The 10963-nt window shown below is 49.8% G+C and overlaps 1 protein-coding gene across 2 annotated transcripts in view; it reads right to left on the bottom strand.

Annotated features, from left to right (window-relative positions):
- Window positions 1-744: 744 nt before the first annotated feature.
- The window catches only part of Tmem40 (transmembrane protein 40), a 28848-nt gene continuing 18629 nt past the window's right edge, over window positions 745-10963 (bottom strand). For both annotated transcript variants that reach the window (XM_028864081.2, XM_037204249.1), the window contains 9 exons: window positions 10259-10333; window positions 7727-7780; window positions 6326-6361; window positions 5780-5812; window positions 5377-5424; window positions 2829-2900; window positions 2656-2730; window positions 2104-2166; window positions 745-1296 (listed from right to left, as the gene is read on the bottom strand). In XM_028864081.2, the coding sequence (XP_028719914.2) occupies window positions 1277-1296; window positions 2104-2166; window positions 2656-2730; window positions 2829-2900; window positions 5377-5424; window positions 5780-5812; window positions 6326-6361; window positions 7727-7780; window positions 10259-10333 (476 nt within the window). In that variant the 3' untranslated portion in view covers window positions 745-1276. The remainder of the gene's footprint in view (window positions 1297-2103; window positions 2167-2655; window positions 2731-2828; window positions 2901-5376; window positions 5425-5779; window positions 5813-6325; window positions 6362-7726; window positions 7781-10258; window positions 10334-10963) is intronic.

The following is a 10963-nucleotide window of genomic DNA, read 5'->3' as shown; positions in this document are numbered from 1 at the left end:
AGTGCAGGTGTCTGAGATGGTCTGCACTTGGCTGTGCTGGGGGGTGGTCTGTATGTCAAGTTGTTCTGATTGATCAATAAATAAAACCTGATCGGCTGTGGCTAGGCAGGAAGGATAGGCGGGACTAACAGAGAGGAGAAATAAAAGGACAGGAAGGCAGAAGGACTGACTGCCAGATGCCGCCATGACCAGCAGCATGTGAAGATGCCGGTAGGCCACCAGCCACGTGGCAAGGTATAGATTTATGGAAATGGACTAATTTAAGCTATAAGCACAGTTAGCAAGAAGCCTGCCATGGCCATACAGTTTGTAAGCAATATAAGTCCCTGTGTTTACTTGGTTGGGTCTGAGCGGCTGTGGGACTGGCGGGTGACAAAGATTTGTCCTGACTGTGGGCAAGGCGGAAAACTCTAGCAACAACACCTCCTAATAGTACCACTCCCAATGAGCTTATGGGGATCAATTATATTCAAACTGCCACAGCTACATAGAGAGCTTGAGCCAGCATGGGCAACATGAGAGCCCATGTAAAAACTTAAAAACAAAACAAATCCTAGGGTGGTGGTGGCACATGCCTTTAATCCCAGCACTCAGGAGGCAGAGCCAGGTGGATCTCTGTGAGTTCGAGGCCAGCCTGGGCTACAGAGTGAGATCCAGGACAGGAACAAAACTACACAGAGAAACACTGTCCCCCCCCCCAAAAAAAAAAAAAAAAAAAATCCTAAAAGAATATTCAGTTGACCCTTTTTAGCATCGAGAACAGAATGTTTATTTGAGTTTTGAAGGAATCCAAGGACAAAAGGGTGGTCACTAGGTGATGGGACCACAGCTTTAGTCCCAGGCATCTTACCTGAAACAGGTTCCCCTGGGGACCCAGCCGGTACCTCCCTGCCTCAGGGAGGTAGACTGTCTGTCCCAGGATGTCCCAGCTCATGGGCATGGCCTGAGGATACGAGAGAGACCCAAGCCCACAGATGCCAGCCTGTGGGGCCCAGGACTCATGTTGCCCCTAAGAGCAATGGTGTCCTAGGTCCTTCTTGCCGATTTAGATGCCATCCCTTCTCTCTCCGCCCTGCAGACTGTGTGTTAATCTGCAGCGTGAGAACCCGCCCACTGCTGCCAACACTGAGACCACATGGAAGAAAAGAGCTCTTTAGTGCCCAGGCGTGGCCTCCCGGTGGCTTCCAGCATGTTGGTTCTGTCTTCTGGGCTCAGGTACGGCAGTGGAGACTGGGGTCACGTCGGGGAGTGGCTCATCTGCTCTCAGGCAACGTTCTTAGTCGGTTCTCCTGAACCCTGGAAAGCAAAGCTTGCAGGGTGGTATAGGATTCTGCAGGCAGTCAAGTCCTGACCCCACCACCACCTCAAAGGCCCCAAAAACACAGGGAAGGTAGCAAGTGGCCCTTCCTGAAGGCACTGTGGTTCCCCATGGCCCATAGCTGTGGAGAAGACATTATCACCCCCCACCCCCAGCACAGAGACACACTCTCCCTGGCTTCCAGACTCTGAGGCACAACATCACCAAGCACAAAGCTGCTGGGCTGCTGGTCAGACAATGGGTGGGAGTATGGGATCTGCAGCAGAGCAATTTCTTAGTGTATGTGAAGCCTCGGGTCCCATCCTAGCCACACCACACACACACACACACACACACACACACACACACACACACACTCATAGAGAATCTACATTAGCCCAGGCGATTCCAAAGGCAACTACAAAGTTACTTAATACAACCAGGGAGGAAGTAGCATCTGGGGAGTACAGGTTCTTTGCTTCTCTTCAATGTTTATGCTTACAGCCCTCCGCATCCTTCTTTACTTGATGGGCCACCCCATGCAGAAAGAATTACATCAGTTTTCCATCTGAGAGACCCGAGGCTCAAAGAGGCTACGGACAGCTGGATTGTGGCTTGTCTAGCATGCTGCAGGCCTTGGGTTCCATTGCCAGCACAGAAAAAGGCTGTCTGGAGTCACAGAGCAGAGGCAGAACTGGAGCCTGAGCCCCCTGCCTCCAGGACTTTCCCTAGATGGCAGACCTCTTTCAAAGAAGAAAGCTCCAATCAGGAGAGAGTTTGGATGGCGAAATGTGCAGCACCATTACCTGGCAGCCTGAACTTCTGAAGGAGGGGGATGAAGCCCTGAAGGACGCTGTGGATCCGGTACACTGCTCAGAAGCAAGGGGAAATGTTGGTCAGGATGGCGGCCCCTGGAGGACCCCAGGGTCAGGCTCCTTCCCTGCCGCCCCAGGACCGAGGCACACCCCACGCAAACAAAGCCCTGACATGCAATTTTAGGCTAACGTCAATAACAGTGCTGTGGTTATTACGCGGAAAAGAGTCACAGGCAGTAATAACAGGGACAGGAAACCCGGCGACCTTGATGCCTGGCTCCACCAGCTTGTTTTCAGTATCTGAGGAGCTATGCGTGTTTACTACTTTAAACTGTTTTTGTGGGACTTCCCCCTTTTTCCACAAGCTTCTGCCAAGGACCTTTCACTGACCTCACATGCGGTCAGGAAGAAAACACAAACATAAGGAATGTACTTTTTTAAAAAGTTTAGCTCATGACTCTTGGCGAAGGTGACGGCGGGTCCAGCAACCACCTCTCCCTCCGGGAGCCTGCGGGTCTGTAGCTTTTTGATAGGACCGCTTACCCAGTCCGAAGTAGATGCCGATGGTCTCTAGGGAGGCGAAGGTGAGCAGGCCGACCCCGAGGGACATGAACCAGTCTTCAAGGGCAGCGAGGAAAGAACAGTCAGCCTTTGGGTTGTAAGTCAGTGCCCTGTCCTCCCATGCAGCCCCGTCCAAGGTCCCCAGGGATCCTCACCTGCATAGTAGTGATAACACACCAGCAAGGACCCAATGGCAAAGCAAAGGAGAACAAAGTGGAAAAACTCATCTGCAAGAAAGGGGTGGAGGTTAGCTCTCTCTCTCTCTGTTTCTGTCTGTCTGTCTCTCTCTGTCTCCCCCTACTCCATCCCACCCCATCACCACAACCCTCTCATTTTATTTTTTGCTTTGTTTTTCAACACAAGGTCTCTGTGCAGCCCAGGGTGGTTACTTTCAACTTGAGATTCTTCTGCTCCAGCCTTCAGGGTTACAGGTGTGTACCAAGATACCATGCCTGTTCTCGTTTTTTTATTTGTGTGTGTGTGGTGTTTGTTTGTTTGTTTTACTCTGTAACCCTAGATGATTTAAAACTCTCTGTGTAGACCAAGCTGGCCTCAAACTCACAGAGACCCACCTGCCTCTGCCTTCAGAGTCCTGGGATTAAAGATGTATGCCATGATGCCCAGCTACTTATTTATGTATTTGAGATAGTGTTTCACTATGTCACCCTGGCTGGCCTGGAACTCACAGAATCCAACTGCCTCTGCCAGCCTAGTGCTGGGATTAAAGGTATGTACCACCATGACCAACTGTACTATTTTTTATTTTATTCGTGTATGGGTGCATGCATGCCCCCCCCCATGAGTGGGCATCAAGTACCCACAGAAGTCAGAAGGGGGCATCAGATCCCTTGGAACCAGAGTTATAGGAATTTGTGAGAGACCTGATATGGGTGCTGGGATCCAAAACGCCACTCCTTTAACAAAAGAGAAATGTACTTAACCACTGAACCATCCAGCCAGCCTCCTCTTGTTTTACAAACGACAGTATTGCTGCTCCTGACCAGCCAGGGTTAAATAGCACCCCTTTTCAGCTCTATGTCTCTTCACTGTTTTTGGAACATGTACAGCCACGCAGCTTGGGTTTTATTTCTGCGTTTATCGGTCCCCGAGCTCTAGGTCTTAGAGAAGGAGGGTCCCAGTCAGTCTCCTGCCCGAGAAAACTCAGGAGTTAGAGCAGCCATACAGGGGTGCTCAGGAATTAATTTGTTGAGTGAGCATTAAAAAATGATTGTAAAATGTGCAAGGTCATCAAGTGCAAAGTTCTGAGGCTAACGGGCACGAGAGAGGCTGGACCTTGGGGTACTAGGCAGTGAGGGTAAGGATGTCACCAGGGTCAATGGTGGCTCCCTGCTTCCTCAGACAAGAGGGATACAAAAGAGAGTTTAAGGGAAGTCAGGAGAGGAGGTACACACTGTGATCCCAGTACTGGGGAGGCTGAGGCAAAAGGACCCGGAGTTTGAGGTCAGTCCGGGTTGCACAGGAAGGGTGATCGAGACAGAATAAAACACTGTCTCCCACACACTAACCAAAACAAAGCCAGCCTAGAACAGAGCAAGCAAACCCTGCTGCCGCCCGGGGAAGCGTCTTTCTCAAGGGCAATGAGCAAGGCCAAGGCTAAACCAAAGTCCCAGGCGTCCAGAGACAGAGGGGGATTGCCTTCTTCCTTTGGAGCATAACGCGCCCTGCACGTCTCGAAGCAAGCTGGATGTGGCCTGTGCTTTGAGACTCTGGATTTCAGTCCAATGAGCCTTCTTTTTTTTTTTTTTAAAGATTTATTTATTTATTATGTGTACAATATTCTGCCTGCATATATCCCTGCAGGCCAGAAGAGGGTGCCAGATCTCATTACAGATGGTTGTGAGCCACCATGTGGTTGCTGGGAATTGAACTCAGGACCTTTGGAAGAGCAAGCAGTGCTCTTAACTTCTGAGCCATCTCTCCAGCCCCCAATGAGCCTTCTTATGCCCCACCCCCACCCCAGCCAAACAGGTCAGGGATCAAGGCTAAGACAGAGTGCTTAAAGCCCAGGTGTCTTCTTCCCCCAAAAATAGGAGTGTGTGTGAAGTAGCTCAAGATTTTTCTAGAACAGCTACCACTTGTTTAATCAAAAAATGTGAGGGGCTAGAGACATGACTCAGCCCTGAGTATCGCTATTGCAGAAATCCAAGTTGGATTCACAGCACCTATCTCTACCAGCTCCAGGGGCTCTGACACCCTCTTCTGGCCTCCTTAGGTACATGCACTCAAATAAAAAAAATTTTTTTTAACCTTTAAAAACAAAAAACCAAGTCTCCCTTTCCTACCCCCACGGTCTTCCAGGCTTGGAGCAGATGAAGGCCTGAAGGTCTCATCACTTCTTTAGTAGAACTTCATGAATCCCAAAATCTAACTAAGTCCCCCCATCGGGCACGAGAAACATTTATCTCCCAGGGAGCGCATGACTGGGTGTCCAGCCCAGGTCATTCCCTTCGTTAGCTGTAAGGCCCGCACCAACCGGGGTGCTCAGTGGCTTCTACATGAAAAGATAGACGTCACTGCTTGTAAACCTCCCCCCACCCCCACTCCTAGGTGAGATCAGAGCTGAGGACTTTGCTAGCTGTGGGGTCCAAGAAAGAGGTGACTAGGGTTACTGCCAGCCATCTTACACGCACAGACATCTGGACCAGCCAGGTGAGCTCGGCTCCTGAACACCGACTTACTTACCATCCTTCTTTATGTTCAGCCTTTGTAACTGGGAGGCCTCCACTTCTCCTTAAGAATGAAAGAGAGAGAGAGATGTGTTTTGTAGATTGCCGCTCTGAACTTGGAGACTTGGTTGCTGGGTGTTTGTGTGTGTGTCAGCCGGTGCTCACACAGGAGCGACAGGCAGGACCCTGAAGGTAGGGAGAGCTGTCCCCGGGACCCTCGCTGACTTCCTCATCCCTCTATAGGCCTAGCCCTGTTCTTCCTTCCATTTCCTCTATGATGGAGCCTTCTTTCTGAATTATGTGGGTGTTGAGATCCCCGCTAAAACTGGCCCACTCTCTCAGACCGACCATTCCTGGTCCTCTCTGGCCCCTCTGGAATCCACACAGCCTCCCGCTGTCCTTGGAAATTATGTATTTACCCCCTGCTGAGCCGGAACCTCTCCTTCGGAGTCCTAGAAATGAGAAACTCAGTGTTAGTGCCAGGTTGGTCAAGGCTCCTTGCCAGGGGCTTTCATCCCCGTGACTAGTCACTAAAAAAGGCAGTGGTGCATGTCTTCAATCCCAGCACTCGGGAGGCAGAGCCAGGCGGATCTCTGTGAGTTTGAGGCCAGCCTGGTCTACAGAGCAAGATCTAGGACAGGCACCAAAACTACATGGAGTAACCCTGTCTTGAAACCCCTCCCCCCAAAAAAAAAGAAAAGAAAGAAAGAAAAGGCTCTAGGTAATTCTCCAGCCATGGGATCCAAGGGACCTCTCCTAGCGGGCAGATGTCTGCTTCCTCTTGCCTGGACCCCCATTCCAATGCTCCACAACTCCTCTCATGCCTGTTGCATGCGGTCAGGTCCCTAAGTGGCCCTGGAGTTCCCATGTCTCACGGCCAGGACCCTAGAATCCCTCATCAGGACAACACCTAGACCTCACTCAATTCCAGTATCCTTGACTCCCTCCCCTTCCTGGGTACTCACCTGTCTCCCCAGCAAGCACCATTTCCCCAGCATCACCTGCATGGAAGGAGAATCAGTGAGCACATACATGATGGTGCTCTCCTGAGAAGGGGCACTTTGGAGGAAGGTAGGGCCGACTTGGAGACTTACACTGATCTGGTGTAGGCTGGGTGGGGACCGGAGCAGGCTGAAGGGCTCCTGCTCCATCTAATGAGCAGTCACCACCACCCCTTCAAGCCATGGAAAGCCAGTACTTTTTATTTAAAACAAAATAAAATAGGGACTGGAGAGATGACAGAGTGGTTAAGAGCACTAGATGCTCACAACCTCCTGTAGTTCCAGCTTCAGGGGAATCTGATGCCCTCTTCTGGCCTCTTTTGGCACTGCACACATATTCATAAACCCACACTCAGAAAGATATATATTAAAATAGGGACAGGAGGAATAGCTCCTCTTGCTCCTCTTTCAGAGGACCTGGGTTTGGTCCCCACCCTCATGGCAGCTGGAATCTGTTTGTAACTCTTATTCTAGGAGATCCAGATCCCTCTTCTAGCCTCCACAGGCATGCACATGGTACACAGACATACATGTAGGCGAAACACTCACCTCACACACAAATTAAAATAAACAAATCTTTAAAACAAAGTAAAAATAAAAATCTTTTTAAAAAATCAAAATAACAACAAAGAAACAATTCTTGAGTTCTCTAGTGCTAAAATAAATGAATAAATAAATTCAGATAAGCAAATAAAACAATATAAAGAGCACCCACAATGCCAGCGCACAGAGGCAGCCATGTGTTATATTCCAATATGTGGATCTTCTTCCTCTGAGTGTACCCGGGTTTATTGATGCTCCTCTGGATCACTACCAGGAGTTGGGGCGCTAGGTGGTTGTTGGGAGTCCTGACTCTCCTTGAGTAGTGTGCATCTGCAGGTCTCTTTGATGAACTAGGTCAATCTGTAGGCATTCCTACTTCTTTGTAGTGCTGCTGGCGGAAGTGCCCTGCCATTCACACTTCCTCTCTGGGTTTTCTACACCTCCTCACCATCGTATGGGACTCTTGGAATCAGTTTATCAATGGGGCTGGGGGATCTGAGCCGTTCTTAAACAGAGCAGGGTCCCAAGAGAGTGGAGTGAGTTGCACTCATTGTGCTGATGGCAAACTGGTGCCCAGATCTGTTGGGTGACCAGTCAACCATGCCGAAAGTTGGGGTTCCAATCAGCAGAGAGGACTGACCGTCCTTGAACCATTGTAGAGGTGTGTAGAGGGCACCCCAGTCCCTCCTGAATGGCTGTGGCCTCACTGGCTCATCTGTCTGCCTGGGAGTCTTCAGATCATGAGACTCCACCCCTTGTTATACCCACTGGGCCCTCAGCCCTCATGATTCTCTTCTTCAAAGCCAGGGGACAAGCAGTTACCTCCACAGAGCTGAAGATCGTCTTTCAGCACCTCCAGTTCCCCGTGGTCAGCACCTGGGTGGAGACAAACCTTGGTCAACTCGCCCAGTGTCTGAGGACCACCTCCATCTCCCTACATCTGAAGTCTCCAAAAGTCACAGTTATTTACCCTCAGTGCCCCAGAGGTTACTATGTCCTGTTACTGATATGAAACTGCAGGTCTGGCAGGACCTGACACTCAGTCAAGAATAGTTACCTCGGGCAGGAGAGATGGCTCAGAGGTTAAGAACACTGGCTGCTCTTGCAGAGGACCCAGGTTCAGTTCCCAGCCTCCACATGGCAGCTCACAATTGCCTGTAATTCCAGTTTCAGGCGATCTCCTCTTCTAGCCTTTGTGGGCATAGGCATGTACATGGCACATATACATATAGGCAGGCAAAACATTCACACACACAAATAAATTATCCTTCAAATTTTTATATAATAAGAATACTCGCTGGGCGTTGGTGGCACACGCCTTTAATCCCAGCACTTGGGAGGCAGAGCCAGGCGGATCTCTGTGAGTTCGAGGCCAGCCTGGGCTACCAAGTGAGCTCCAGGAAAGGCGCAAAGCTACACAGTCTCGAAACCCTGTCTTGAAAAACCAAAAAAAAAAAAAAAAAAAAAGAATACTCGTCATTTATTGAGCTCTAAGGTGTGCCAATGGTGGGCTAAGTAATTTATATTGACTATTTCCTATCGGTTCTCATCGAAAGAGCGCTGAGAAGGCACCAAGGCACACGAGCAGGCGTGGCAGCTGAGGCTCAAAGGTTTGATTACAGCTCAGGGAACAGCTTAGTGGGAGAGATCATGTGCTGATCCCCTAGCACGTGTGAGACACGGATCTGATCCCAGCACAGGGATGTGCGGTGGTGGAGAGGAAAACAGAAAGTGAAATGATTCTACCAAACACACACAGTGAGGGGTGACCCCACAGGTCTCCCCTAAACCCGGAATTCCTGGTTTGGGGTTGTTGTTTTCAATTTGCTGTTGCTTTGTTTATCGTCACCATCATTACTGGTGCTAAAGATTGAACTCAGAGCTCCCGCATGCTAATCACAGACTTGGCAGTGAGCCACATACCCAGACCCCCAGCTAGTTGTATCTCTAGAAGTAGGACTATGCTCAACTCCTAGTATTGTAAGTAGCATTTATCAAATACTTTGTGTACCACGCTCTGTGATAGACATTCGTTCATTAATACCCATTCTTTCCCTGATGTTCTTTTCTTTTCACAACATTTATTTATTTATTTATTTATTTATTCATTCATTCATTCATTCATTTACTTAGGCAAAAGTGATTTCCTAGGACTAGAAAGATGGCTCAGGGGTTAAGATCACTGGCTGCTCTTGCAGGGGACCCAGGTTCGGCTCCCAACCCCCACCCACAGCAGAACAATCTTCCAGGGGATCAGACACCCTCTTCTGGCCTCTGTGGGCACCATGCATACGGTACACATACATACGTGCAGGCAAAACACTCATACACATAAACGATACATTTTTCAGAAGGGGGATATTGAGAACACTTGCATGAACCTTGGGTACCACCCCGGTATTGCAAAAATAAATGAATAAAAATATGCCTCACAGCTTCATTGTCATAATTACTATTAATATCTTAATGTTTTCCTGTTTTGTAAACTGTTCTTTTTTAATATTTATTTATTTATTTATTTATTTGCATGGGGGCATGGAGCTCACACCACAGTGCGCATGCGGAGGTCGGAGGACCACTTTTGGAAGTCGGTTCTCTCTGATGTGGGTTCCAGGCATGCAGCTCAGCTTATCAAGCTTAGTGGCAGGTGCCTTTAACCTGCTGAGCCATCTCATCAGCCCCCTTCTTCCTGTTTTGTGTAAGATTTTTTTTTTACAAATATATTTGAGTTCTCTGACTTGCCACCTATCATGCCAAAGCTAGAGAAATGCTCATCAAAAACAAACAAAGCACCGGGTGGTGGTGGTGGTGGTGGCGGCGGCGGCGGCGGCGGCGGCGGCGGCGGCGGCGGCGGCGGCGGCGGCGCATGCCTTTAATCCCAGCACTTGGGAGGCAGAGCCAGGCGGATCTCTGTGAGTTTGAGGCCAGCCTGGTCTACAGAGTGAGTTCCAGGACAGGGACAAAGCTACACAGAGAAACCCTGTCTTGAAAATCAGAACAAAAACAAAAACAAAGCAGGGTGAGGTGGCACACTTTCCCCAGTACTCAGGAGGCAGAAGCAGAGGATCTACGTGAGTTTGAGGTCAGCCTGGTCTACATAGTGAGTTCTAGGACAGCCAAGACCACACAGTGAAAACCCTGCCTCAAAACGTACAAAACGACAACCATGACTATCACCAAGACAGAGCCCAGCTTCCTGCTTCTGTCTGGCTGTCGTAGCTGTTGTAGGATGGTAAGTAGGCTACTTCCCACTCATCCAGGTATGAACAGCGTCGTGAGGAACCTCCTGGACCAGCCCACTGAGTTCTGCTATGAGCCAAGAAGCAAAGGAAAGGTGGGGAGCCTGCTACCTACCAGGAGAGCCGTCCCTTCGTGGCTTCCTTCGGTGTTCCCTGGGGCCTCTGGAATGATGGTCCTCATCGCTGCTGTCTGTGAGAAGCAAATACAAGCTGTAGGGCCTCAGGCTGGAAGGAGCCAGGACCACAGTCTCAGAGGAAGGCACTTTGCCTGGCTGCAGGTTAGGACAGTGGCTCCTAACTTTTTGTGTCACTGTCCTCTTCATATTGTCTGGCTGAGCCGGACTTCTGCTGCTGCCTGGGGAGGCTTTCCTGAAGAGACAACCAAGTTCTATGACATGCCCTCTTACGGAGAGTCCACCAAGCACGATGCTGTATCATCTCTGTCCTCGTGATGTTGCAGGACTCTGGGTGTCCGCTGCTGTGTGTCTACTGGCCTGGAACTCGTTCCCACTTGTGTCCTTGATTGTGAAGTTAAACTGAAATCACACGTCCTATAGGAACCCTGTTCATGCTGCTCAGACCCTCACCTTATCCTCCTCACCGGGGGTTTCTATGCACCAACTGTCTTGTGCCTGAGTCAGTCACCATGAGGACCGGATGATGCCTGTCTCTCCACCCACCTGAGCTCCTGAAGGTCACAGCCTGCCTCTTCCGTTGCCTCAGGCTGCCTAGCCTGGAGCAGGACCTTGAAGGGACAGACAGCATGGCTGAGTTGTGTACACCTTAGACTAGTCAATGGTCTAAGAATTCAGAGCCAGGA

Source organism: Peromyscus leucopus, chromosome 3 (genome assembly GCF_004664715.2).
Source record: "Peromyscus leucopus breed LL Stock chromosome 3, UCI_PerLeu_2.1, whole genome shotgun sequence".
NCBI classification, from domain to species: domain Eukaryota; kingdom Metazoa; phylum Chordata; class Mammalia; order Rodentia; family Cricetidae; genus Peromyscus; species Peromyscus leucopus.
This window is presented reverse-complemented; position numbering and strand designations above follow the sequence as displayed.